This window comes from Motacilla alba, chromosome 2 (genome assembly GCF_015832195.1).
Source record: "Motacilla alba alba isolate MOTALB_02 chromosome 2, Motacilla_alba_V1.0_pri, whole genome shotgun sequence".
In the NCBI taxonomy this organism is placed as follows: domain Eukaryota; kingdom Metazoa; phylum Chordata; class Aves; order Passeriformes; family Motacillidae; genus Motacilla; species Motacilla alba.
The window spans coordinates 53,688,381-53,712,062 of NC_052017.1; the positions used below are offsets into that span (position 1 = coordinate 53,688,381).

General features: G+C 36.1%; 1 protein-coding gene across 5 annotated transcripts in view; it reads right to left on the reverse strand.

The window, feature by feature from the left end:
- The window catches only part of POU6F2 (POU class 6 homeobox 2), a 311,090-nt gene that overhangs the window by 233,557 nt on the left and 53,851 nt on the right, over positions 1–23,682 (reverse strand). For 4 of the 5 annotated variants that reach the window (XM_038127479.1, XM_038127476.1, XM_038127475.1 and 1 more), the window contains exon 2: positions 15,677–15,848. In XM_038127479.1, coding sequence (XP_037983407.1) covers positions 15,677–15,842 — 166 coding nt within the window. In that variant the 5' untranslated portion in view covers positions 15,843–15,848. Of the gene's footprint in view, positions 1–15,676; positions 15,849–16,537; positions 16,963–23,682 lie in introns of all 5 variants that reach the window. The other variant, XM_038127478.1, reaches the window with a different exon arrangement.

Here is a 23,682-nt window from a genome sequence, read left to right on the forward strand (position 1 = left end):
ACTGTACATGTTTCCAAGTGTTGCAACAGATTTCTGCATATATTCTGTGTATTTGATGACATACCAAGTAGTTCAACCAATTTGTCTTTCTGGACAATTGACAAATAGCCAGTGTTTGCTGTTTCTGCCTTTATACACAATTTGTTTTGCAATTAAAGAAATAAAACAGACCAATACTAAAACCTCTTCCTCCCTACATCTGACTTGAGAAATACCTTTAATTCATGTTTGAACAAAAAAGACTATTCAAAAACAGTTGGAGAAACAGTTGTAACCATGTCAAATAACTTTGTCTTGTCTGACCAATTCCAGCCTCATTAGCCTTTATTTCCTATAAACTGACTTTTTTTAAAGCTCTATCTGGTGTCTCTTGTTTTTATTAAATTTTAACTGACTTTATTTTAACATATTCTGAAACCTTTAAGGGGTAGGGTGCTCTCTGAAGTAACTTCTGTATTAGATTACACACTTCAAATCTGTAGGCTCTATCACATTGAACATATTCAACATGGACTGGTCACAACCAAAAAAGCACCTTTCCCGTCTTCTAGAAATTGTGATATGACTTCCTTCAAGAGTGTAGCAGAAATGCAATATTATTAAGTAAATGCAATATTATTAATTCCAGCATTCACTGAAATTATTCACAATTTGCATTTGCCTGATTAATATCAGACTTTTTCTACATTCAGAGCTGTTAAGCTTCCTCAGGGAAATGGAACAGTTCAGTACCTGTGTTTTTCAGGATTTTAGGGCTTAAATTCTGGTGTCAGAGCCTGGCTTTTAGCAAGCAAAGGATGCAATGGCACAAGGATTTGCAAAAATCACTTCTGTTTCTTTTTTGACTTACTGCTGTGTGTTACTACCTCTGCAAGAAGAGCTGGTGAAAATCTTTTTGGGGGACAGTGAGATACACTTACATATGGTAATGATTTTTAAAAATGAAAAAAATTTATTTCATAGCTATAGGTTTCATTATTTATTTAGTAGCTCATCCAATAGTTCTTCTAGCCCTGAACAACAGCTCCACTTCAAAAGAAAACCCACAAAAGCATTCAGAAAACTGGTAAGTGCAACATTTTGTGCATGTGCTTGTCAGGGACTGATATCTTGTGTTATCCACTGTTTGTTTAACAGAATCTTATCAATGATTTAATGAGCTGTTTGTTAGGTAGGAATTTTCTAAGAGGAAATGCCACAGTCAAAGACACAGTTTAAAAGAAAAACTGTTGAATGGTAACACAAAAAAGGTTGAATAGTATCTTCAGAAACACATTTATACATGCTTGTTCCCTTCCACTTACCTGTGAAACAATGCACAGCTAATTCATGTGAGAGTTAACCCCAAAGCATACAGAATTGCTCAGTGACATTGTGCAAGAGCCTAAATAGACACTTGCTTTACATAACTGCATGCTCCTCCCAGCCTTTTTGCATGTTAGTGCAAGCTTTGGGAATGACCTTTCGTGCACATTTTCAATGTACAACCGATGTCGAAATTGCCACTCCAGCTTTTTCAGTTTGTCTTTGAAATTAACAAAACTTCCGTTTGTAATATTTGTGCTTTAGAAACAGTATACTCATGCACAGCAACTGCAGTCCTGCTTTTCACAACTTTACATGTGAACTTTTTATTACAATGACACTTTCTCTTAAAGCACCAGGCAATTCTTGCCAGAACAGCTAAGACAGTGGTACAGAAAGCAGTCAGGTGCACAGCACAGAGCAAATCAATACTTTAACTTTAGCAGAAGCTACTACCTATCCCGGTTACTTACAGGAGGATAGGTAGAAAGATAAAACACATCCATAATGCCTTAAATATAGTGGCTCTTCTATCATTTATGGGCATTCGTTTTCATTTCCTGGATCCTACTGTGAATGCTTCCAGTGGACTGTACAATAGCTACCATTTAAATATCTCTTAAACAGAGTTTTTGCTCGGTGTGGGGACACTTGGCTTACTCCCTGGCATTGAGCACCTGCATTGGCTTCCCTGAATGTATCCCTACACCTTCCACAGTTTTTGATCTAAGAGCAGATGGAAAACAATTTACAGTCCTTTAACAGCCCTTGTTATTGGTGTCTCTCTTCTGCACTCTCATGCTTGAGAAGTGGACTGGCAGGAGACCATCCCCAGCCACAGGGAAGAAAGTCTCCTAGAGCACCTAGAAAGGGACTGAGTAAGAAAGATAAACAAGCAAGCTAGGACGGATTCAAGCATAGCTGAATATCTATTTGCAGCCACTCTTTTCTCTCCTCCTCATGTACTACAGTATTTCAGGATTTGATCTTCAGTGAATATAAATACTGGAGAACAACTTCACTAAGATAGCAATAGACATGCAGCAATCACAGTTAATATAAGCCCATATGCTTCTGTGGAAAAAGATGATCATGAAACAGCTCTGAGCTGGTCCACAGATACGATAAAAACTTATCAAATAAATCCTGTCCTATTAGAAACCAAATTCTATTCAGAATACAAGCCCTTTAGAGTGACCACTTGCTCTCTCTGGTGGTACTATGGATCTTGCACAACTACATTCATGCTGGCTTTTGGTCATATTTGCCCTTCAATCTTAGTCACTCTTTAATATTTTGAGAATGAATCTCCTTGTCTGCCTGCACAGTTTCAGAGGATGCTGGTTTTCCACTGGACAGTGGAGCAGACAAAAACTTGGATGCGCAGCGGATCACACTGATGTGGAAGCGGCCAGAAGTTCTCCTCCAGAATAATTCAGCAGAAAGAATACAAATTTCTGAATATAGATAGGCTTTATGAATAAAGCAGGAATGTATTTCAGTGAGAGTAAAAAATGCTTGTTATTCTGGGCATAAGAGTCAGTTTAAATATCCACAGATGTTTAAATGCACCTTATAATTTCCCTAGAAATACTGCACACTACATTGATATATACATGAAGGCATTTACATGTGTAGAAGAGCAAATTTCTTTGATAAGTCACTCTCCATTGCAGCATAAATACCATACCACTGAGGTGGAAGTTGTTAGTGTTTCTTACCAGTAGGTCAGTCAGCAATTCCATCTGTCTTTTTGACAATTTGTTCACAGCTTCCTAATTCCCTTGCGGTTTCTTGTCCGGTGAAAACCCCTTAGAATGCACTGTGAGTGCAGGTTTCCTTTTTTTTTTCTGTTGTGCAAAGGCAAGCTACAGAGCAGAGGGGGTTTTTTCTGCAAGGCCAAATGCACATTCCTTCACAGTTCCTTCCTATCACAGCTGATGAATTCCTGATTCAAGACTGAGAGCAGCTCCAGCCAAGTCCCTCAGCTGTAGCTCCATTTTAAGAGGGGTTAAACTGCCTCATATCCCATTGGTTTCAGTGGGAGACAGAGAGGCCTGGGTCCTCTATGTTACATGGTCCATGTATGGTTTGTATATTGGAGCCAGTTTCATGTACAAGATACACTGACAGCATTATCTGGTCTTTTTTTTTTTTTTTTTCAGTGCTTAAATCAAATAATTCAGAAATGAGGAAAACCACTTTACTTCATCCTCCGTTTCTGTACCTGATCAGATCCTTCATTTCCTTGTTAGCAAAAAGAAGTAATGCCAAGACAAGAGGTGCTGAGATCCAGGTGTGAAAATTATTCCTTTTATATTGACATACTGAATTCAGTATCCTAAATCTTTATCAAAATAAAAATTCCAAGAATGATATGACCAGTGAGTGAAATCCTAATGAGTATGAGTGGGCCAATGTTTTGTCCCTAGAACTTCTGAATATTCCACTCCCAAAGAGGAAAGGGGAGGTGAATGCATTTGAAGGTATATTAAAATAATGCCATTTAGAACAGATCCCTCTTGAAAATATTTGCTAAATAATAGAGTGTGTGTTGTTTTAAGCAAACCTCCTCTTTTGCTTTAAAAAATATTTTTAATACTTCAACAGTGTATTACTAAATAAACTGACAAATCATCTCAGAACCTTACATAAACGTGCAATTTTAATGCCTTCTAATCACACAAATCAGGACAAGATTTTTGTACTTGTGCATGACCTTCTTCAAATTATCCCTCCATTTTGGCTGAATGAGAATGAGCATGGGCTATTTGATAAAAAACACTAAGTGTGTGAAATGAGGGGCCCTCATCGTTTCTGCCAGACTCCTCTTGACAGAATGATGATAGAAGCATCACATCCCTGGGAGAGTAAATGCAAACTGACAGGAGATGAGCCTTTAGATGTTGAATATAATCTTGAATTGTGCTTGAAGTGTCTTATTATCTTGTCTTTTGATGTCTGAAGGGGTGGCTCATTGTTAGAAAAAGGAAAGCCCTTGCACATCTTTGCCATCTTTAAAAATTGTTTGGCCTTTAACAACTGCTTTTCCAACTAATGTCCATTTCTCCTGACAATAAATATGGCAGGTCGTCAGCAAGTGACAAACAATTTACTTTACATGCCAAGCTTTTATGTCTTTTGAGAGCTCATGTGGAAGCATATTTTAAAAAGCCAGGAAATTAGCACCATTACAAATGTTAAAATGGCTGCATGTGTGTAGCATGCTGCATGGTTATTCATTACTGCTACCTTTCTGTTTTAAAGTCCTGTCTTTCCTGTAATCAGACTGCTGTTAAAGTTCTTTATCATTGACTAAAAATAGTCAATGTAAAATAAAGAACAAGAAGCAATTTTTTTCTGCTCTAAAAAAAGAAGTATTATAGATAAAGTACATGACTAATGCATAAAATCATATTTATTAATCATAACAAATCAATATTAGTAGCAGTATGGCAGTTTACCTGTATTGCAGATCCTCACAATCACATCACTGTTTTTCCACCTTCAAGCAGCTTGACTTTTTTCTTTTTTTTTTCCAACTTAAAAGTTTAATGACGAATCAGATCAATATGATTCCTTAGCAACTAAATCACAGGCACACTAGTTTTTCCTGTCACAGCACCAGTTTTGTGAAAGCAGTCAAGTTCTTTTTTCAGGCCTCCGTCACTCTGAGAATCCATAAGAATTCTCAAATGGATCATAAACTGTTACAGGGTTCAGGTTATTGTATCATTATAAAAATGTATTGATATAGTACAGATGACAAGACATGCAGCTCTTGTGCTAGTCTATTACAACCATCTGAATACCATAAGAAATATCAGATATAAACAAAATAAAACAGTCAGCAGTACACTGTCTTTTAGGGGACTCTTTTTTTTTTTAACTGTTTTACGCTGGTTTGAAATATCATAGTTATATGAACCCACAGAAAAGAATACAAAACCAGAAGAATGTTTGATTAAAAATAAATAAGCCAAAAACCTGACCAGATCCTAAAGATCCTTTTTTCTTTTTGCTAGAACCGGTCTGATTTTTCTCATTATGATGAATGTTTCACGCCTGAGTTTTCCGATAGAGTATAAAGTAAAACCCTCCTTCATCTCCCTTCCAATAGAGCCCCAGACAACCCAACAGCTGGGAGAACGTACCCTGTATTCTAACACATCAGCCTTTACACCAGTCAGGGTCTGCTGACACAAGCAAGCCTGAAATTTTAAAAGTGCTATTCAAAATACACCAGCATAATTTTATGCAAATAAGACAATGGCAATGTGAGAAAGGCTTGACCCCCAAACTCAATCCCTTTGAAGTCCACGGTCACAAGCTAGCGTCCCGCAAATCCAAAGTTGCTCACTGACTAGCACATCTCATTTCAGCAAACCTTTGCATCATCTGGTCGCTCTTTTATTCATTGCTTCATAAAAGCAAAGCAGTGTGGGGGTTGGGGAGAGTGGGAGCAAGCCAGACCAGCTGATTGAAAGATTTTTTTTTCTTGTCAGCAACTGTTATGAGAAGGTTCACTGTGCTATAGCCACACAGTTAAAATGAGAAGACTCTGCAAACAATGCATCAAATCCCAGCAAGACAGCCACACAAGAGTTTTCCCTTACACTCTTCACACCAGGAAGAAAAAAACCACATCAACTCAAACAACTTATGCAGATGCTTTTCTTGCTGGATATTATCACTAAGTTAATTGTGCTTGTGACAGTAAAGTATATTCAATTAGTAGCAAACTTTTTAATATGTTTTCATTTCCTTTTTTCTTTTAGCTATAAATTCCATTTTTCCGTCATCAATATTTGGACTCGCAGTCCAAATATTTATGACTTCAGTCAAGGAAGTACAAGAAAGGAGGAGAAATACAAATCACAGTTGAGCCCAAATATATCTAACTAATTTCCTTCCCCTTCCTTTAATCTCTGCTGATTTCTCTAGTTGTTTTTATTTTAGTAATAATTACCTTTTATGTTCCTTATTTTTTTTAAATTATGATAATCCACTCTACTTAAGAACTTCCCCACCTAATGGAAGATTTACATACATTCTGCCACTGACACCCCCCCCCCCCCCGCCCCATGACAGCAGAGATGGAGTTGCAGAGCTTTAGCAATACTCATGGAATACACCTGCACAGCAAAGCAGAAACCTAAAGTAACCCTAGGACTGGTTCCATAATTCATCATTTGTTAAATATGAATGCAGCATGATTATTGAGTGGTTGCTCCTTCCTGTCAGTATGTTTCCTTGGCTGATTTTAGCTCCACAACATAAGAAACCGCTGTAGAGGAGTGATTGAAACAAGTGGAGGGCCCAAACTGGCTTGCAAGTATTGATAGGATAAATATCCTGTTGAAATCTGTGGTCTTCTGTGATGGACAGTCACCCAAGACCTGTCAGAATCTGGCCTCATGTTAATTCAAATCACTGAGGAAACATAACATCTCTACACCATGTGAATAAATCCTAACTGTATGCAAAAGAAAATACAAAGACTACTCCATATAGTATTTGCTCAGGAGATTAGACCAAATTCAAATGATTTTTCTTCCTCTCCAGTAAACACTGTTCTATCTCAAGAAATAATTACACATGCTTAATAGTACAATGTATTAAAGTATGCCTTAAGGTATGTTAACTGAAAAGCAATTCTGGCTTCTTGATTAAACAGAGGTTTTTGATCATCCCCTTCAAGGAACAAACTCCCCCAAACAGTAAGCTTCAAACGAATCACAGAAGCCTAAAGATCTTGACAGATGGAAGCAAAATGCATTTTGCAACTGCCCATGACACAGCTGGATGTGTTTCCAGCTGTGCACACACACCAAGGAGCAGAGGAGAGGGGAACAGCTCCAAGCCTGGCTGTAAGGAAGAAGGGAAGACAGGAAAGATGGCACTTTTGTTTTTACCAATGTTCTACTTTACAAGCCTTGGTGTTTGTGGTAAGAATAACAGACTAGGCTGTGTGTCCAATGTGCTCTGGGAGAGGACTTCCTTTAAAGTCTTCTGGAAAGCAACTGACTGCTAGTAACTCTATATTCAACAAATAAAAACCAAGACTTTAAAATGTAGCACTATGTCAGATAGGAGACTGAGCTGGAAAATGAAAATTATTTAATAGAATCCCTAATGGTCACCAAACCATACCACCACAATCTGAACTGAAAAGCACAAAGATGTTCCTAAAAGCCAATATTTTAAAAGTTAGTGTTACTGCCATCCTGTAAACTCCTTGCTAGTTTTGAAAGAAGGAATCTAATGATAGACAGCTGTAGAAAATGCTGTTCCTAATGCAAAAAAATGTCTTTATTACTTATTTGTGCAACATTCAAATCTTCAGTGTAAAATGAAATTGTTTTAGGACTCTGAGGTTTTTTATTGCATTAAAATAATGAATGTCATATTTCAGTCACACTAGCTGTTAATTTATATATATTACATTTGTAATATATATATATTACAAATATTTATATTTAACTTTTGTAATCCCTTTCAAGTAGTGTGATTACTCTGTTTTGTGAAACGTAACATTTCCGTAAGAAAACATCCAACTGTCCAGAAATTGAAATGATGGTTTACCTTTCTGAAAAAAGGACATCTGAGAGAAAAAACAAAATTCTCCATTTCCTAATATTGTATATTCTTTTATGTATATTTATATATTTATTTACTTATATATTTCTTTCCTAATATTGTATATGCTTATTCCTTGTATATTCTAAAATAAAACCAGAAATCCAAATTTCTTTCAGGCATAGACAAGCAGTAGTTTAGTGTTTAAAAAACTTGCTTTAGAGTAGAGGGCTGTGCATTGTTAATTGATTTGGCAGATATCCCTGAAATCTAGAGAACAAACCCAATTTTAATCTCTCTGAAAACAGCAGATTCTACCTAGCTAGACAGGATGAGGTACTATTCTTCTTTATATTACATCTGCTTTCAAAGTAAAAGGGCTTCTGAGAGCATCAAAGCAGTATCACAATATATAGCAGAACATGTCACAATACAAATCTTTCTTTGTTTCATACTGATATTGATTTTGATTTTTAGATGGTGGAAAAAGAGAAAAGCAAGACTTTATGGTTTAAAAACATCAAGCTATTTAGATGAAAAAATAATATTCCTGTTGAAACCTGCAAATTACAACACATTTAATTTTATACTGGTTTTGTCCCTGTTTAGCATTAATTTTCTCATTTCATCATTTGAATGTAGCTGCTACCTCTGAGTTTGTCAGAAATATTTTTGTAACTCACAAAATAATGTTATTTTGTAAGTACTAATGGTAGTAGTAGTGGTAGTAATGTAAAAAGTCAGAAAATAAACCATTTGTGGAAGAAACCTTAATATAATGAATATGCAATTAAATCAAAGTATAAAAATCCATAAAGCTGATGTTCCCATCCTTTGACATCTCTCCCCCCAAAAAGGGACCATAGATGATGGATCCAACAGAAAAAACAGTTTCACAAGGAAAAAGAATTAAAACAAAGAAGAACCTACAAATGATAAGGGAAAAAAACCTAGGAAGATAACACAAGGAAAACCAAGTGCTACACAGGATATTAAAGAGAAAAATGATCCACAGGAGAATGGCAACTGTTACTATGAGCTTCCTACAGCTACCTCTGCCTTTAGATATTTTTTAAAAATTTATTAACCTGACAGCAGGAAACTTTATACAGATTGCCCTGACAGGGTGCCAGTTTGGTATAAGCACTTGCTGCCTCTTTGTTTAGCATAGGAAAATCAAGAGAGGTGTTAAGTGGTGCCATGTGTACATTTGGGCAAATCTAACTTTGCTGCCATCTGCCTCACCTGCACATTCCTACGGAGAACTTGATTAATCATGTGAAGTCCAATTGAAACATACCATTATCCTTCCTTTTTACATTTGTTTCCTTTTTAAATGTGCAAGTGTCTGATCTATTATTAATCTCAAAACACAAACTGGCAAGGATCTCAATCAAAGAACCTAACAGTTCTTTCACAAATTACCTGTTTACTGTCTAGTAGCCAGCACGTCCCCTTTGAAACAGCCAGCCATTTATGTTGCTTTTAAACAAGTTTGTTGCCATTTTTATAACTTCAGAGAGGAGAAAGATTAATTAAAAATGAACCTTTTGTCATTTGGTCATACCAATTACATACTAAGATTTAATAGGTTTTTCCTTCCCTCTCTAATGTTAGTTGTTCTATGTATTAAATACAGAAAATGAGACTTCAAGGCTCATTTAAAAACACATAGCATACACTTTAAAAAAAAACACTATTAACTTATACTTAAACTAACTTTCATTTTTTCTTTGTTTTTTTTTTTAATGGTCAGTCTTTGTCACAATTCAGGGACAGCTACAAGACTCCTTTTTATTTCCATACAAGCAGGAGATTTATTAGTGGGGCTGCAATACCTGTCCTTCATCAGCTCAATATTGCTTTCATCAAAGGCTAAGTGACTAAAACTCTGGTCTCCTCAGGGCTGGAACATATCTGCTAGAACCAGTACCACCACAGCCTGAGCTACCTGCAACACCTAAGCACAGCAGGAAAGCTAAGCTGAGGATGGATTTTCTATCTTACCATTCCATCATGATTTGTATTTAAATAGTCATAACATCTGTTTTGGTTTTAATGGCCATTTCCTCCCCATTCACAAGTACATGTCCCACTGACAGAGTAAGAATTCTGCCAAGAGATCAGACAACAGCATTAGTCAGAGTAATTCAAGTCCCTGTTTGCAAATACCTATTTAAAAATGCTCATGTAAAATACGTCATTCAGAAATAACAATCAATCACATAGCCAGATCTCTGGGTTCTTCAAGAACTTACTCATTATTTAAGCAAGACATCAATAAATTTTAGAAAATGAATTTACAAGACTGTATGATGATTCTGTCCTGTAAACATTCCACTCATTAACGTTTCTCATTGACACAGTCTTTGTAATTAAATAGGGCTTCTAATCCACAGATTATTTGTGTTAAGGAAAGTATCACACATTCAAGCACTAACAGGATCACTTCTATGGCATGGTTAACTGATAGTGTCTTAGAATAAAGCACACACACAATGTGGAAATTAAGGAATAAAATAATGTGAAGAGACAAGAATCTTTATATGCAGATCAAACATATTTCAGATGTTATGTCCGTGGCCCCTAAAAGAAGGCTTTGATTTCAATATAGAGACCATTTTGGCCGTGAACCCTCCTATCAGAACAGAAATAGTCACTAGCACTTTAAAATGCACCAAGAGCAACAAATACACATTGCCTTCTTCCATTGAAATTGCCAAACCTTAGCTAAGTGTTCCTGATGGGCAGAGATCTTATGGGCCTTTAAAATTTGAGGATATAACCAAACCACTGAGAATCATCCTTAAATACACTGATGAAAGGAAAGCTCATAGTCTGGAGGCCCACACAGGCTAGATATGCTGTTAAGGATTATAATGTCAGCTTCCTCACAGCAACCTGGCAATGACCTCTGCACTGACTTGCAGAGACCACTGTCTCAAGAGGTAAAAGACAATTTAGTCCTTTATTCTGTGTAACTGAAATTATTCCAGTCCCATAAATTCCAATCAAGGAAACTCCAATTAGGAAAACAAACAAACAAACAAAAAAACCAAAACATATGTTTCTTTAAAGAGTAGTACAAGGGATCTACTAGCAAAACATAATCAGCCAGAAACAACTTCTAACTTGTTTCTCTGCAGCATGTACATGTATGGTTATATAGAAGGATGCACACAGCTCTGAAACAATGTGGGAAAGGAAAATAAAATCCCAAAGCCAGTGCAGAGGTTTGAAAATAAAAACTTGTTTATTTAAATGTGTGCAGATTAATTTAACTCCCATATCCCCACTCCATATTTCAAGCATACACAGCATTATTAAAAGATCAAAAGCCCACTAATGAACCAAAGAAAACCACAGTCATCAGATCCAGCACAAGAAACTTAAGATTTAATTTCACTGGAACAAAACCTTGCCAGCAAAGAAAAAAAAAAAAGGGGGGGGTTAGCAGTCAATTTTATTTTCTGTCCTGCAATAATTAAATAAGAAACACTTCTGCTCCAAAATTAGAGGCTTGGTATTGCCCTTGCAATATACTTACAGCTTTATTTATCTTTTGATTCATCTTTTGAACTACAGACTGAATCTCAAATAATAACTTTTTATCATACAGTAAAATTACCTTAATATGCAAGTGCATGCACGCCCAGTTTTTTTTTCCCCTTCATCTAATTATGTCACAAATTGCCTTCAATTAAGCATTAATTAAGGACTAGATCTAACTCCAGGAAAGTCAGCCTCAGTCCACAGGGGGTTTTGATACTTGTATCAGCCACTTCACTCTTGGGATTTTTTAACTGTACTGAGAATTTTATATACAACATACCCTTGATGTCTCTACCAACTTTTGAATCTCAACAATTTATCACACAGATAAACATGATGGGTGCTTTTTTCCTCCTAAGATTTTTTTTCAGAGCAATGCTTCATAATTTATACTAGACTTGTTTGAAAATACAGTAAAAAATGACAAGTAGGATTAGTTAAGTTAGGATCAAATACCAAATATGTTTATTCAAGTGAAACTGCTATTTAACATTAACAAAAGCTTTCTCTAGTAAGAACGGTGGCATTTGGCCTGGACTAGTATTTTGAAGGATATTGCAGAGTAAGACAAGTTGATCTGAAAATGACACTGCCAGAAAAGTCAAGAGCCATACTCAGTTTCTATGTTAGTTAATTAGATTCTATGGTTAAAATAGGGGATATTACTTCACAAACATTTTTTAAAATAAATAACTCACCACAATATCTCTCACAAAGCAACTTCACCTCATACTGGGTTTTCTGTAAACAAAACAGTGCTAACCCAGATTTCAAAACTGTATTTTTGAGGTAATGAGTTTCAGGACAGATTCCTTTACCCACATTCTGCACCGAATTTTTGATGACTTTCTCTACTTTTTTCTGGTTTCAGTATCAAAAGCCTTTAGCAAGAAGTATGCAAATTCAAAAGAATCCACTGGTATAAAAGCACAAGTAAAGGATTACAGACTCCTGGACTATGGAAAAGCATTCTCTTTCAAAGAGAAACAAATTTTAAAAATGAAAAAAAAAAAAAAAATCACCACCACCAGGAGAAGACAAGCCAGCAAACAACAACAACCCCTCTAATCACAGCTACTCCTGTCCTTACCCACAGGGAACAGCTGCAACACAGTGACAAAGTGCATTTTCCCAGACACCTGTACACCAGTTTCAGGTGGAAGCTATTTCAAATCGTCAGGAGCTCATACTTAACGCTGGTATTTCTGAGACTTAAAACGCCGCAGCATTTATTCGCTTTGTTACTAATAGCAAAGCACCCATAAGAGAAACAAAAGTTTAGTGCCTCTCTAAAAAAATAAATAAATTTGTGTTCCTGCCCTTTCCTCACTGGCCGCAGGGACTGTTACTGAAAAGGTACCATTTTGACTGGTAACAAATACCCACTGTTTCTATGGCATGCAGCGAAATACCAAAACAAGGAAATTTGAGCATAAGTAGGTAAATTTTAGGAAAAGGTACAGGTGAGGAAGGCAGGCCTTTGCAGAAATAAACTCATCCATCAAAAGAAGCTAAGCAGAATTGTGTCTGGTAAAAGAAAAGAAAGCTCTTCGCATCTCATCGTTCAACTCTGTTCATCTATATGAAAATAGGACTCATGAAATATTGCTAACATCTACAAGACACACAAATGCTGGTCATTCATTCCAACCAAATCAGTACATGATTTTCACAAATCCTTAAAAAAAATGAAAAGCAGCAGTGTAGAAAAACTTTGTACTCTAGGGGCCTGTCTCCTCTTGACTTTCTAAAATGCTCCTCCCTCATCTGCTTAAGAGATTTGGGGAAAATTTTCACACAGCATGTATTAATTGTTATATTTTAACAAGATATTTATTATCTCTGACTATTTGAAAGAAGGTTGAAGGAGAAAGTTGTCATTCTCTATGCCAACACCTATCAATATGTTTACAATAATTTAACTTCAGACACTGCAAAGAAAAGTACAAAGTATGCATTCCTAGCATGCTATTCATAACATTAAACAAAGAAAAAACTATAGGGTGGTGATGTTCTATATTTATGTATCAGAGCTTTAAACACAACTGCACTTGATAATTTTTAGTGTTTACAGCAAATCTATCTCAAGGGATGCACTGTGATATAACACCTAATCATCTTTATTTTACATTGTCTCAATTTGATCCTCAAATGTATCAAAATTGCCCCACTGTCCTTTTTTTTTGTTTGCTATAAAAGTTACTAAAATTAATTGACATGGGCTGTTGCTAATAGATCTGTAGCATCTGTCATAATTCTAGCAAAACCTCAATAAATGGTACATAAGTTCATACCAAGGCAGTTGGACTATTTCACCTACTTTTGTTTACTTGAGAACATCTTTTTAGCAGTATAAGGATCAGACTAGCAAACATCTTACACTTACCAATAGAAAAAGTACAATATATGAATTTTAAGCTTTTTCATTTGTGCTTTTAGTGAGATAAATGGTATTTTCAGCCCAGAAAGGAGCAAGATGTGGTTACACATCATTTCTATGTCACACACGACAACTCTAATGAAAGTGTCTGTGTATATTTCACTACCACTGTAGAACATCCAAATGACAAGGGCTCAGAAAATATCCCGCCTTTTATTAGAATACTTGCCTGATCAAAAAACAAACAGACATTTCACCATCCAGAAATTAAAAGCTTATTTTTTGCTTTCTATTTGCCTGGCTGTATTTAATAGAGGGAGCCTAAACATTTGAGCAAATAAAACATATAAACACAGCTGAAGATATTTATATTACTCTAGATAACTGGCAGCCATTTGAATTTTAGACATTACAATTCTTTCCTGGATAAAGTGCCCTAAAATAATTATTATATGCTTTTTGAACATTCAAACTGCTAATGGAAATTATGTTTTCCATGGAAACAAAGATTACTAAGAGGGTGCTTAAAAATGGATGTGATATTCAGTAACAGTCATTACTGCAATCCAGAAATTAAATTTTAGGGGTGTTTAATTATTATTTTTCCTGCACCTGTAGTGAAGTTATTTATTGAAACATTCTGTGCTGTATGTTTCAGTAATGTGTAAAGAATATTACAATATACACTAGCACGTGCTCTTTTGTTTTTAAAAATTCTTGCAGTTCTTATTGTAGGTAGAATGCTGAAGTCTGAACACTGCTACAGATTTCCTTACAGATTATGAAATCAAAAGTTGAATCTTAGAAAATGGGCTCTCACCCCCTCTCCCTTAGAGGTGCATTCCCTTTAAACAAGACCTTTTTCCCTTTACTTCCACCGATAGAATAATAAAAAATAAGTAAGTACTCCATTTTTATTAAGGTTTGTCTCAGGTCACAAATAGAAATAATTAAAAGGGACTTCTTCAGGAGTGTAGTCCTTCTAAACCCCAAATGTCACAATGTACCATACAGTGCTGCTACAGCTCAGACACCTATCAACATCTATCACTCAAGCACGCAACTCAACAGCTCTGCTCCCTTTTCTGATTAGAGATCAGAGTTGCTTGAGTTGGCTTACAGGGTGTCATCCATTTGAATGACAGATGTCTGTGTTGGAGTGCCACTCTCACTGCTTTTGTTTTGATTGTGAAATGTTACACTTATCTGGCACAATTTAGACTATTCCAAAATGAATAAAAAATCAAAAGGTAATCTCTCTTTCCACAGGCTTGAGGAGGAATATTTAATTTCTAATTTAAATTTAAAAAAACCATTAGCTCCATGTGCAATATCCTTGCTAGGCTTTGTTTACTCAGTATGAAGTGTTTTCTACAAGAATCTTTCAGTTCTCTTCAGCCAGATTTATTTTTACCATAAAAAAATCTAAACTTCTCAGTTCAATCAAGCCTCAGAAAAAGCTGGTAGCATGTGCAACACACCAGCACCTACCACAATAATTGTTAAAGTATTCCAAGAAAATGATACACACACACACACACACACAGACAATTTTACATTAGAGTCCATGGTTCAAAAAAATTCATAAAACATCTGCAACTTGCACTAAATACGTGCATTGTTAACAAAAGTTTTCAGGACTGATGCTGTCATTCTGGTAACCACTTGCAATAGGAGCAGAGGACTCTGTGCCTGCATGCTCCAAGCTACTCTTTCCTACTTACAAGAAAACTGAGCGAACAAAAAAAAAAAAAAAAAAGCCAAAAAAAAAAAACAAAAAAAAACCAAAAAAAAAACAGGGGAAGATTGCTCTTCCGGACAACATGGTAGCAGTGAAATGAAATACCTAGACACACTTACCGAAGAGCTTGCTGGGAGTGTCCTCGCTGTCATTTGATTCCACAGGCGCAAGCAAGGGCTCATTCAGCTCGTTGTCTGAAGTAGCTGCCTTGTCCTCACCTCTCAACTCTGCATTCATTTCACTCCGCAGTGACAGCAAGGGCTTACTGACTTGTCCAGCTATCATTGGATCCTAGGATGGGGGGAAAAAAAGAGTGAGGGGGAAAAAAAGTGGCAGCTTTGGTGTGCGTATACTCTCTCTTCCACTCCCTCTCTCTCTCACACACACACACATACACACACACTCTCTCTCTCTCTCTCTCTTATCTCTGGCTGCTCCTGCTGTTATTGCTGGCTGCAGTCAAGTGAAGAGCTATTACAGATCCAATGAGTTTTCCATTACTCCCCACCCTATTAAAGCTCAACTAGCATGTGAGAGATTCAGGATGCTTTGGAGAAAAACTTCTATGAAAGCAACATAAGCAACACAGATTTAATTGTGGGATGTGCTTTTTTGTGTGTATGTTTTTACCCCTTACCCTGTCCTTAGCATAGTAAGAAAAGAAATTCTTATATGCTCCGACACCACAGAAGAGGAGCCCCCTGTGAGTGCTCCATAGTGATTTACAGAGGCATCCTCAGCTGTATAACATTAACAAAATCAAATGCACAGTTTCTAGCATTACAGCATTTCTATGAAAATACAGAGCATCAAATAGCCATTTCATTATATACTTAAGAGATACAATTTCCTTCTAACTCTTCCTGTCATTGGGATACTATGCTCCAAAAGTCCATAAAGACACAAACACGGATGTTTCTTTTGAAAATAAAAACCACAGAAAACATTTTCTAGAAGATAAAATTAGGGAAGATACTTACACATACAGTTTGCAATTATTCTTGTGTTTGCACCATTATACGCCCCATAAAACATTACACAAATGTACACATCTTAATTTTTTCTTGATGATCAGAATCTGTTTTATCTTCTGCTCATTGAGGATGTTTGGGGCTCAGGCATTATTTCCAAGCACACTCAGTTATTCTGTTTGCAAAATAATAAGCATAATATCATGACAGCACAGAAAGCAGAGTAAAAAAAAAAACTAAGAGAAAGAAAAAGAGCAAGTGACCTTGTTGATCTCTCTCTCTCTCTAGCAGCTATTTATTGCAAAGTTCATGCCTAAATGGTTCTTATGCAGAGAACAGGTGACCAGCGAGCAAGTAGGTTGGTTAGCATGTTCCCTCTGTCCCGTCCTCACATTGGTCGATGTTCGCCTGTGGGTTTTTTAATGTATTCATGTCTGAAAAGTGAATTTGATATGACACATGATAATCTATGAAAATGTTAATCAATACAAATAGTTTAAGCTGTCATCAAATGCTCTTCTTTAGTCAATACTCATACTGCCGAAAACAATGTCACTGTCACCAGGGCTCAATTTGCACAGCACTTAAATATTGGACTCTGTGCATCAATGCACTCCTCTTCAAATACTGTAGGTAAACACATTTTCTCCCTATTTAAGGCTGAAGCACTCAGCACGCATTTAGTTGAGCCGAATCCTCCCTTTTGAATACCTTGATAGGTCCACTGGAGGGCAAAATTAATACTTAATTGAATCTCACAGTCATCAAAATAATCAATACTTTTTTATTATTTATTCTTTACAGTCTGTTGACTGTTTCAAACCTCTGAGGGAATGGTGGAAAGGATTCATGGCTTTGAAACACTGTCATTTAACAAGGTAATTTTCAGTGGGGCATTAGGGGTTGTGAAACATATAATAAAACAAAAATGGAGGCTTATAATAGGAAGAAAGAAAAGAATTATATTTCTGCCATCTAACAAAACAGGATAAATAAAAAAAGCAAGTGCAAGCAGGAGAGGGAGAAAGGAGGGGGAGAGGGAAAGAAAGACTGGCTTTTGAAGGGTTTTATCATATCAAGAGCAGAGCTGAGCTTTCATAATGCTGACATTTCTCATTCTGACAATCCTAAACAAGTGGAAAGGATGAGATCGCAGATATCATCTTTCATCACATTCCCCAGCTTAAGAACCAACATGACAGCTTCTCTTCCCTTTACACTGTTAATTACTAAATAAAATACTGCTCTCTGTCAGCATTAGATTATTGCAGATAGCAACCACAAACATTACTCCATTGTTTTGGTTTTGCCTTTTTTTAAACCAGTGATACCTGCCTTGAACTCTTCAGAAAATAAATTAGGCTTGTGTCTACATATTGTAAATACATGAAACATAATCAATTTAATCAATTTGGTCAATCCATGTTATTGTCAGGCTAAATTGCTGGCAATTTATTAACATTTCATTTACTGTATTTATTAGGCAGTAACAATCTGAACATTTCTTAGGTGTTTCTGAAGAGGAAACAAAAACCAACAGATTTCTTTTGCAGACACTATAAAAAACTCAGGGTTGTTTTGCCTCATACTCATAGTGCACTATGGACAGTCATTTACTGAGGCAAAAAATTTGTTTGCTTTCATATACTAAATAATGTATTTTAGCGGGTTTTGCAGCTAAAGGTCACTGTGAACACAAACAGCATTGTTTCAGTCTGTGCTGCTTCTCTCAGTTTCAGCTACTCAAAACTAACATCAAGATTAGTTACTAACATCCATAACAAATGTGAATCAGGACAAAATTTGACCTTTTTCATCAAAGTTTGGGGAGGGAACTAATCATGCCCACAGAGAAAAACTCCCGATCTGAGGGCTAACAGCAATTTAATGGATTAAAAGGAATCTGTATGATTGTAGATTAAGTCTAAGTTGCCAGATTCTGAAATTGAACACATGAAAAATGGGAGGAAGAATAATATGGGAAGTGTGACAGCACTGGGAGAAACCTCAGCCCTTCGATGACAGTGAATTCACAGCAACTTCAACAGAGCCAGGATTTTATTTGTTATGTGCGTCAATAATTCGGCCTCATCTGGAGTACTTCGTTCATTTCTAGTTAGCCCATCTGAGAAAGATACCTCAGAAAAAGGTGCAGTAAGAATGATAAACTGATCAAAAGGAATGGAAGTGCTTACAGAAAAGTGTGACTAAGAATGAGCATGATCAAAGGATAAGAGAAAATAAACAGCAGAGAGAAAATGTAGATCAGAAACTATTCACCCTAACTCATCTGAGGAGAAAAGGAGTCTCCACTGAAATGGGAAAAAGTCATAAATCTAATAATAATAAATTATATTTTTCCAAACAATGGGTGGTGGGAAATCTGTTGAGCTCATTGCTGCAAGGTATCACTGAGACCTGCACTGCAGTAAACATCAACATAGTCACTCACATGGCTGGGCATACTCTTTGCAGTGAATTTAAAACAGCTTTGCAAACACATAGACAAAGACTATAAAAAGTGAATTAACACAAACCACTGCCCCCCCCCACCTCTGGCAGCACAAGAACCTGGAGTTAGCCCCCAGGGTACTCTCTCTATCAGGTGCTAAATGAACGACAACTTTCTCTATAAGCAGACAGATTAGATACTCTCCAAATTTCTAGTCTACAAGAAGACTAAATAAATCACTTAAATGATGACTTAAGGAAAGGTGTGTTTCCTTGAAAAACATATTAAAAATTGGACACTTTTAAACTTCAGGTTATCTCCAGGCCTTCAATTGCTTTCTGTGCTTAAAAACATTCTGTTCTGCAGTGAATTATGCATGATTAAAGACTATTGTTTTTGCAAAACACATAATAAATTGTAATTCTAGTGCACGACAAGTGGCCTAGTCTGCAAAATCTCTCGGTGATCAAAGGGGTTTTTCCTATATTTCCTAATGGCCTCCCTAAAATAATGTCTGAAGTAGTTGCCATGACAGCTGCAGGCCCAGCAGCCCTCTCCTCTTCTTTTGCCCGTCTACAAGTCCATCCCAGAGAGGACCCACAGCACTGGAGAGGATGCATTGAGGCAAGGAATTGTGTATGCATCTTTAGCAGCTAATACTGTCAGGACCTGTTCTTCTGCACTGGATGTCTGTGGACTTGACACTCAGCATTTGCTTTTTGGAAGGTGCTATAGGTCAGATTACACTTTGCACTGTAACACAGGCTCTTCTGCTCACTGACAGAAACACAAAAGTTTCAGCTTTTCATATGCAAAACTGAAAAGTCTAAGAATGCTTAAAACCAGCAAGATGAACTTTGTCAAAAGGGTTTATATGCTTTAAGTAAGAGGCCAAGGCACACAATGCTTCAGAATTTCAGGGTTCAAGTTTTGAGAGAACTAAGGAATCACAATCCTCTTATTCAAAAGATAACTGTAGATACCACACATGTAGTGACAAATTATACACATATCTCTTGCAGATACTCATAAAACTTGTCATCTATTTCTTGTCCAACTAGCATGAGTACTTCCAGACTTGCTTGTTTCCTATGAGAGCTCCCTGACAGCTTTGCTGCAAGTGGTCCTCCCTGCTGTGTGTCTCCCTTAAGGGGTGGCTTACACCTCCCGTAATTCAGTTACAGTATCTGCTACACCACTTTTCAGCTCTACCACTCCCTGATGGTTTAAACTGGCTGTTGGGCTTCATTTAATAGTAAAAATCCTGTGAATTTGCAAATGCAAATTACAGTTCTGGTAACACACCCTCTTCTAAAAGCTACTTTTTTCTTATCTAAAGGACTGTACGAAGTACAGGACAACATTTATCACTGTGTTAAAAGCTTTGCCTTTGCACTTTAAGGGTAAAGGTGCAGTTTCTAAGCAAAACTATTGAGTAATCAAAGACAGCTTTTAAAAGAAACTGTATAGGGTTTGTGTCAAACATGCCCTAGGCAGAAGTCTAAAAATGAATTACTTTCTTCCTTAATGTAGTACTCGGGTGATAATAGCTCTTCATAAAGGCTTCATGTACTGATTTAGCCACTGGTCTAAATTTTGTACTTACTGCACCATAAACATTGTTGCTCTGAATGTAATTACTTTCTAAATTCTAGTTTAGAGAAAAAGTAAGATTCTCTGTTTTGCCTTTTATTTTGCCCTTAGTTTGAAGTTAATTTTCACAAATGCTTTTTCCCCCTACCGTAGAAGTATTAGAAATCAATTTTCTGCTTTTCCTCAAAACATGAAATAAATCCTGCCCAAACCCCCACCCCCAATCATGATATTGCACAGACTTCTGTTTGGGACATACACAATGAATTTGTTTGAGAGCAAACACAAAAATTCTACTAATAAACATAAAATTTACACTTTTTAATAACGTATTATTCCAATGACTGCTCTAAAAATTTATTCAAATTGTAGCTTTTTTATTTTTTTAATCAAGATAGAGCACAATTACAAACTTGGATGCTTAGTTTTTGTGTGAGGAATACATTAAAAAGACTCTACTGGAAAAGGACTGGATTGCTATTTTTGGTAAATACCAGTGAAACTTAGGATTACCTTCTCCCTTGGTCTTCTATGAAAAAGTTTTCTTCCTTTATCTTATTGCTTCTAGAGATATTCTTTTTTTTAATTGCATAAATAAAGATCTCTTATAGACAACCTTCTTTCATTCTTTCTTCTTTTAACATTGTTTTATCTGCTGTCACTAATGTGCTGATATTTCCATCCCAATCTATCCATAGACTGATTTATGCGAACTACTTTGAATCAACCTTTTGTCCCCTGCTAGCCTCTGACCATTTCTACCTGCTGGCTCTTATTTCCCTGAAAAAGTTACAGGGAAAAAACTCATTTTCTTCACAGCCACTTGTACCACCACCTTTGGATGGATGTTGATAAGCAAAACAAACAAGCTGATACTTGATCATTGATCTCTCATCACTACTTTGATCTTGAACTTCTATTTATGTATGTATGTCTCTTACCTATATTATTCATATTCAGCTTACTAAAATCTTCTGTATTCCCTCTCCTTTCTCTTACAGCAAAAAGCTGATATGTCATCAACTCATCTCACTCAATATGAATATTATCCTGCAAAACAGTCTCTGGTTTTTTTCAGCTAGAATTGTATTTATTCTCCTCATTAAATTCTCTGTTGCAGAAAAAGAAAGTTCTTCTTTTCTCCCTTTTCTCAATACTAGTGTGGCTTTGGAAATTTTGTTTTTCCAATGATATTCATTTTCACATTCATAGTATAACTAATTAACAAATCAGTACTTAGTTATACACATTTTATTAATAAAACTGAACTATAAAAATTTAATTTGGAAAGCCAGAAAAACTATCAATGCCCATGGTGCTTTCTTTCACAGAAATATTCTTCTCAAGTTAAGCAGAAATTTTAAGACTGTCTCCTTCATTTATTTACTTAATTTTAAGTTCTTAGGAAATTGAAATGCTTATTGCTAATTAGAATAACACAGATCTGACTGAAAAATCAAGGTTTACAGAAACTTATGAAGCTTTTAATTGTATCTTCAGGAATCTTAAAATAGAATTAATTTTAATTTTATTTCTTTTTAAAATAAATTTTAAGTGGCAATGTCCCTTGATTTGCTGTGCCTTGTGTTTTCAAACCATACAAATAAATCCCTCACTACATTTTTTCCCCTATTTCACTATTTCCCCTAATGATACTATTGCACATATTTCTTACACTTATTAAGATCAAACTGAAAGGTTCACAAGAGAATTTCAATTTGCTAATCAGGCTAGCTAAAGGCTGCAGGTAATAGGCACACAGAAGCTGCCCTATAGTAAATAGCTAGATGAGCACTTACTTTACAATCAGCTGGGTTTATTGCTCTAAATGTACCCCAGCAATCATGCTGCAATCTCCAAAAAAAAGGAAAGAAAGGCAAAGAATGTTGGTTTCACCATAGGAAAAGTAAGGAACAATAATTCATTGTAGGAGACATCAGTACCTCTGGTCCAGAAAAGCCATTTTTAATCCTGCTGGCAAAGAAATGTGCACTAATGAATCCATACCTTGTGTTTTCCTGACACACATGACACTTAGGGATCACTAATGCCAGAGTACACACAGCACAGAAGCTTTACTCTAAATGTTGCTTTAAAGACTTAAAAGTTGACCTTAATGCTTCTGATACAATTATTAGTCTGATTTAAGGATCACAGTGCTCTTCTTGTTACAAGAACTCTTGTTTAGAGTTTTGTACCACGGTGAAGCTATTAAAAACTTTCCTCTATTAATCAGATAACAAGAGTTTTAATTTTGGCCTTGGCCTAATTATAATGACTCCACATTTGGATGACATACTGCTTTACTGGAAAGGAGCTTGTCTATCTGTGGACATGTAGGAAAAGTTTGTATGGATACATAGGTCAAGAGACAAGAGAACTATTCTGGGAAGCTTCCACATTCCTCAAAACACATAAAAGACAATAGCACACAGTCACTAGTAGAAATAACAAGTCCTGAGAGTGGTGAGAGAAATCAGCCTTCTTCTAGTTAAAGATTCTAGGAGTTACACAAAACCTGACCCATTTTTGTGAAAGCAGACAATCAGGCCCTAGAGATCAGGATAGGGCAAAGGCAAAACAGGCAATTTTGACTGGGAACAACATGGTGGGATAACCCTTCAATAGATTTTCCCCCTTGTTTCATAGAGTCATTTAGGTTGGAAAGGACCTTTAAGATCATCAAACCAAGAGCTTTTTTACTCTTCCTTTATCCTGAAAGAATGAGATGCTGTAGGAGAGCAATTAAATCTCAAATTAGAAGATGGTCCTATCAGGAGCAAGACTTTGACCCTTTCTTCATGTGAGTAATGGATGATTCCCAATGCTCTGTCAATTCTATTCTGAAGGAGCCATGTCAATCATAAGAAAACACCCAGAAAATTTCAAGCCTGAAAGAATAACTAAAATTTTTATACTGTGGGGCCAACTTACCAGAAGACTTGGAAAAAATCTAGTATGAAGAGGAAAGCATTGTCTTCCATTAAAAAAAAAAAAAGGCAAAACAAAACAAAAAATTTCTATAAAGGTATAAACCCAGCCTTCTTGTTCACCCTGAAAATTATTTCATATGGTGGTCTTTTAATCTCCCCACTGACCACATGAGAAG